Genomic DNA, 6,151 nt, shown 5'->3' with positions numbered 1-6,151 from the left:
TTTAGTTTTTAGTTTTTAGTTTTAGTTTTTAGTTTTTAGTTTTTAGTTTTTAGTTTTTAGTTTTTAGTTTTTAGTTTTTAGTTTTTAGTTTTTAGTTTTAGTTTTTAGTTTTTAGTTTTTGTTTTTGTTTTTAGTTTTTAGTTTTTAGTTTTTGTTTTTAGTTTTTAGTTTTTAGTTTTTAGTTTTTAGTTTTTAGTTTTTAGTTTTTAGTTTTTAGTTTTTAGTTTTTAGTTTTTAGTTTTTAGTTTTTAGTTTTTAGTTTTTAGTTTTTAGTTTTTAGTTTTTAGTTTTTAGTTTTTAGTCTTTAATTTTTAGTTTTTAGTTTTTAGTTTTTAGTTTTTAGTTTTTAGTTTTTAGTTTTTAGTTTTTAGTTTTTAGTTTTTAGTTTTTAGTTTTTAGTTTTTAGTTTTTAGTTTTTAGTTTTTAGTTTTTAGTTTTTAGTTTTTAGTTTTTAGTTTTTAGTTTTTAGTTTTTAGTTTTTAGTTTTTAGTTTTTAGTTTTAGTTTTTAGTTTTTAGTTTTTAGTTTTTAGTTTTTAGTTTTTAGTTTTTAGTTTTTAGTTTTTAGTTTTTAGTTTTTAGTTTTTAGTTTTTAGTTTTTAGTTTTTAGTTTTAGTTTTTAGTTTTAGTTTTTAGTTTTTAGTTTTTAGTTTTTAGTTTTTAGTTTTAGTTTTTAGTTTTTAGTTTTTAGTTTTTAGTTTTTAGTTTTTAGTTTTTAGTTTTTAGTTTTTAGTTTTTAGTTTTTAGTTTTTAGTTTTTAGTTTTTAGTTTTTAGTTTTTAGTTTTTAGTTTTTAGTTTTTAGTTTTTAGTTTTTAAGTTTTTAGTTTTTAGTTGCAAAAGGAGTGCAATTATGAACAGTTCTGTCAATTTTACCTAAATTCGCTTCATTTCACTCTCGATTGACATCCAGCTCTGAAATTTCCCACAGCTTTTTTTCACCCATTTTTGAGTACCATTTGCGGCGCCACCAGCGACAGCAAACCATAATACGTAAAATATTGAAATTGTTCTCATTGTAACCTCTAACCCGGCCCCCACTTTTCAAATGGTGATGGTGGTACCAGCAGGGGTCAACTAATTTCGATCCGCTGGACGCGCCGGACGAATCCGCATATATTTTATATTTTTATTGGTTATTTTTTGTTGCTTTCAATTCGATTTTTTTCGACGTCAACACAGCCGCTCTAGCAATCATGTATAGAATAAATGCTTGACAGTGCAGAAAAAAGGGCATTTCCAAGCTACATTTTTTTGGAGTTGCAACGGCATCCAGCGGATATTCATTGCTGGGAAATGGAAAATTGAAATGAATATAGTTGGAAAGCTGATGAAAACGGGGAGACAGACAAAAAAACACTCTATAAAAATTGGAATCGTGGGAAATTCGTTCTAATATTTAAACTAATCGCCTGCATCGAGAGGATTCGCTCGGCAACTCGTTCAAAGTGGAGCGTATAAATTTATTTATGCAATGAAGTTTTCAAGTTCTATTTTTTCGTTAGATAAGCCACGTGAGGATTGGCTGAATGGATTCTAATGAAATCATACCGAGTGGGACACATGCTGCGGAAATGAACCGCTTGGCAGCTGCTTTGTTGAAATGGGAATTTCATTCAATTTAGCTTTGGTTAGATGAAAATGAATGGCACTGAAATAAACACACAACTTCTAAATATCATTAAAAATGATGATAATGATAATTCAAAAAACTGTTTTAACTCTCCAAAAGGCTTGGAAAAAGGTAGCACGATTCTTACTCAAGCAGCTTAAGGTTTATTTTCAGCTTGGACACCAATTTGACCAATTTGAATATTTTTGGAATTTTCAAATCAAGACAAACATTTTAAAAGGGCGTAATATTGAATGTTTGGCCTTTGTGAAATGTTAGTCTTGATTTGAAAATTCCAAAAATATTTTTTTCGAAGAGATCGGAAAATTTCACAAATGTTTCATATATTAACATTGAAAATCGGACCATTAGTTGCTGAGATATTGACGATAGAAAATGGTGGGTTGTTTGGGTGAAACTTAGAAAACATCAATTTTCCTGTTTTTAAACCTTTGCATTGCAATATCTCAGCAACTAAAGGTCGTATCAACAAAGTCCAAATAAGCAAAATATAGAGAATTTTCTCAGCTTTTCAAAAATATTTTTTTCAAAACTGGGCAAACATGTGCACTAATTTAAAAAAATGAAAAACTGCGACTATTTTCAAAAAGTCACTTAAATATGGCTATAACTTGAAAACGGTGCACTTTATCAAAATTTCAGTAAAGTACTTTTTGATTGCAAATTTGATTTTACATCGAAAAATGAAGTTGAAAATTTTTACGACCAAAATTTCGATTTTTGAAAAAATCAGTATTGATTAAAAAATTCATAACTCGGTCAGTGATTTTTTGCACAACCTGGAAATTTCTGAAAAGTTGGCATTTTATGCCTTCTAAAACATATCAAAAAATAAAAAAAATTAAAAATAGTGTTTTTTTGTAAATCAAGTTTTAGTGATAAAAAGTTAAATAAAAAAATCACCAAATTTTTTTTACCGTGTATTATTTTTTTCCAGTGTAGTCCGTATCCATACCTACAACTTTGCCGAAGACACCAAATCGATCAAAAAATTCCTTCAAAAGATACAGATTTTTGAATTTTCATACATCATTTTTGTATGGACAGCTGCCGAATTTGTATGGAAAATTATATGGACAAACTAATGATGCAAAATGGCTTCTTTGGGCATACCGAAGGCACCAAAAAAGTTTCAGTCGGATTAAAAAATACAAAAAAAATCGAATGACCGAAATCCTAGAGAACTGCTCAGGAAACTTGTACCAGCTTTCTCCCGCTCTTGGTTGACTAATTAAGCTTTGAAGCAATGTCTTCCTCAGAACTGTAATATAACGATGAGACTACTGTCTTATTGTTTTCAATCGTTGATTTATTCAACCATTTTTTTGCTTGCAATTTAACTGAAATATTGATGTTTCATTTATTTTATTCTCAAAATGTGGAAAAACACATCATACGACCACTGGAAAGCTTAATCAAGATGAAAAAACTCCTCAGCGTTTCATCCGTCAGGGCAGCTTCCCGTTCCGTTCTCGGGATTTCCTTGATTAAGCAAAGCTTGCAGGAATTTTAATTCCCCTTGCGATGCGCTTTTTGTTTCGCAGGAAAGTCCTGTGAAGAAATTACACCTTTTCACGGGGTGCACCCCCTGTTTTTATCCAGTTTCTGCGAGAAGCTTCAAGTGAGCGGCAGTGAAAAGTGCAACACTGCTTCTGGGTACTAAGTTGTCAACGTTCTTTGGGGGTAGGGAAAGTTTGTAAAAGACAGATTACGTGGAGTTGTTCTAAACCAGATTTATTTATTTTTTACTAGCATAAGGAAATTCCATTTCGTTAGATCCGTAGAAATCACCAGAAACTCTGGAATTTGAAAATTTGCTTATAAAAAGTTGTATAAAAATAACAAAAGATTCAATACGCCTACCTCTTTGACCATATTCCCAGTTTGTCCTTGGTGGCGAGGGCACACATTCCGATGTTGTACAGCCAGTAGTTTGAGCAGCGCTTCATGGTAAATTCCACCTTGGGGTCCAGTGCTGCCAGAAACATTGCCACGGACATCGTATGGCTGCAGGTCAGTTCGGCTTGAAATGATTAAAAAAGCTGTATTTCGTAGGTTTGCAACACAAAAATGAGCTCTTACCCACGGTCTTGCTGAACAGTCCCTTGCCTTCGCCCACCTTCTTGCAGCCCGGCTGCGGGTACATCCCGTTGTTGTTCATCCACAGGTTCTGGTGGCCCGCGCTGATGCCCATCGCCAGCGTGCCCTGGGTCGTGTAGATGACCTGCACGAACTTGGCGTCGCTCTTCGTCAGCCGATTCGACTCCCCCACGTCCTCGGGCATGGTGAACATCACTCCAGCCGGATCGAGCGCGAAGATCTGCCCAACCTCTCCGCCCAGGTTCTTGCCGACGAAACCGCTAATGTGCGCCCCCAGGCTGTGCCCAATCAGTGTCACCTTGGCGTAGCCAATTCCGTTCAGGTTCAGGAACCGCACGAACCTCGTCAGGTAGTTGGCCGTCATGCGGATGCTCTGGCCGGACGCCACGTCGTACGAGTACGCCGCCAGGTTGGCCCAATCCACCAGGCACACGTTACTGTCCACGTACCGGCTGTAGTTCCCGGCCAGGTCGCGAAAGTGGGCCTCCTGGGAGCTGCTCGTCCAGCCGTGGATGACAAAGGCCACCGGTTTTTGCATGCTCATCTTCGCCAGCAAGCCCTGATCGTTCAGCATGACCTGCGAGAACGCGGCCCCTTGGCGATTGCTGCAGAAAAACCGCACCTCCTGGTCGATCGGTCCCGGGAGTTTCGCCTTCTGGACGTTTAGCAGCTTCGTCATGTCATCCATGAGGGCCAGCAGTTCGGCCTCGGATTTGTCCGACATGTCCAGCTTCAGCTGGGCAGCGGATCCGGCGAAGATCGAGGCCGCAAAGAGCGCCAGCGTCACCAGTTGCCACATGATGGAAACGTTTCGATTGGGATGAAATTTGCGTTGAAAATGATTCAAGTTGAAATAATTTCTTAAGAAGAAGTTTGGGACCGGTTCAAATTTGTAGGAAAACAGCTGTGTTTGAACATTTGTTCTAACGTGACGCTCGGATGTTGCATACAGAAAATTCTGTTGTTTTTGCAAAGATTTTGGATACTGAATATTTGTTTACCTGTTTCTGTTACAGTAGAAGATTTGTTTTGGGCGATTCGGTTCTCTCACAAAACGATTTCGAATAGGAAGGGTTTCTCTTTTTACCAACTTTGCGAAGAAAATTTGAAAAAAAGTTCAAGATGGTATGTCAGAGACATAACCAAAAGACATAGGACCAAACAATTTGAATGTGTTTTTGGATTGCTAGTGAAATCTGAAATAACATTATTTTATTTTGTTTTATAGATTTGTCGGCAAAATTGTCATAAATGTTCTCCCAAGGTGAACCTTCCATGAGGGCACCGGCAACTCCAGGTTGTGGTCACTACGGTCGAAATGTAAATTTTCATGTTCAGTATCAAAAACCATTAATTTTGATACCCATATTGCCACAACTCGTATGTTTCTGTAAATGTCCCCCAGGCCCCGGGGGAACCTTCTTTGAGGGCACCGGCCACTCCAGGTTGTGGCCACTACTGGCGAAATGGCCATTATTATGTTCAGTATCAAAAACCATGAATTTTGATACCCATATTGCCGCAACTCGTATGTTTCTGTAAATGTCCCCCAGGCCCCGAGGGAACCTTCTTTGAGGGCACCGGCCACTCCAGGTTGTGGCCACTACTGTCGAAATGGCCATTATTATGTTCAGTATCAAAAACCATTAATTTTGATACCCATATTGCCTCAACTCGTATGTTTCTGTAAATGTCCCCCCAGGCCCCGGAGGAACCTTCTTTGAGGGCACCGGCCACTCCAGGTTGTGGCCACTACTGTCGAAATGGCCATTATTATGTTCAGTATCAAAAACCATTAATTTTGATACCCATATTGCCACAACTCGTATGTTTCTGTAAATGTCCCCCCAGGCCCCGGGGAACCTTCTTTGAGGGCACCGGCCACTCCAGGTTGTGGCCACTACTGTCAAAATGGCCATTATTATGTTCAGTATCAAAAACCATGAATTTTGATACCCATATTGCCACAACTCGTATGTTTCTGTAAATGTCCCCCCAGGCCCCGAGGGAACCTTCTTTGAGGGCACCGGCCACTCCAGGTTGTGGCCACTACTGTCGAAATGGCCATTATTATGTTCAGTATCAAAACCATGAATTTTGATACCCATATTGCCACAACACGTATGTTTCTGTAAATGTCCCCCAGGCCCGGGGAACCTTCTTTGAGGGCACCGGCCACTCCAGGTTGTGGCCACTACTGTTGAAATGGCCATTATTATGTTCAGTATCAAAACCATGAATTTTGATACCCATATTGCCACAACTCGTATGTTTCTGTAAATGTTCCCCAGGCCCCGGGGAACCTTCTTTGAGGGCACCGGCCACTCCAGGTTGTGGCCACTACTGTCGAAATGGCCATTATTATGTTCAGTATCAAAAACCATGAATTTTGATACCCATATTGCCACAACTCGTATGTTTC

At 38.0% G+C, this 6,151-nt stretch overlaps 1 protein-coding gene across 1 annotated transcript; it reads right to left on the bottom strand.

Moving 5' to 3' along the window:
- Positions 1–3,355: 3,355 nt before the first annotated feature.
- Positions 3,356–4,555, bottom strand: LOC6054227 (lipase member H). Its single transcript, XM_038263586.1, has 3 exons — positions 3,712–4,555; positions 3,493–3,652; positions 3,356–3,428 (listed from the first exon to the last, which is right to left on the bottom strand). Exons 1-3 carry the CDS (start codon positions 4,526–4,528, stop codon positions 3,368–3,370), a joined length of 1,038 nt encoding a protein of 345 aa, XP_038119514.1. The 5' UTR covers positions 4,529–4,555; the 3' UTR covers positions 3,356–3,367.
- Positions 4,556–6,151: the final 1,596 nt, after the last annotated feature.

The sequence above is a fragment of the Culex quinquefasciatus genome, chromosome 3 (genome assembly GCF_015732765.1).
Source record: "Culex quinquefasciatus strain JHB chromosome 3, VPISU_Cqui_1.0_pri_paternal, whole genome shotgun sequence".
NCBI lineage: Eukaryota > Metazoa > Arthropoda > Insecta > Diptera > Culicidae > Culex > Culex quinquefasciatus.
Note: the sequence above shows the minus strand (reverse complement) of the source record. Positions and strands in the feature narration are given on the sequence as shown.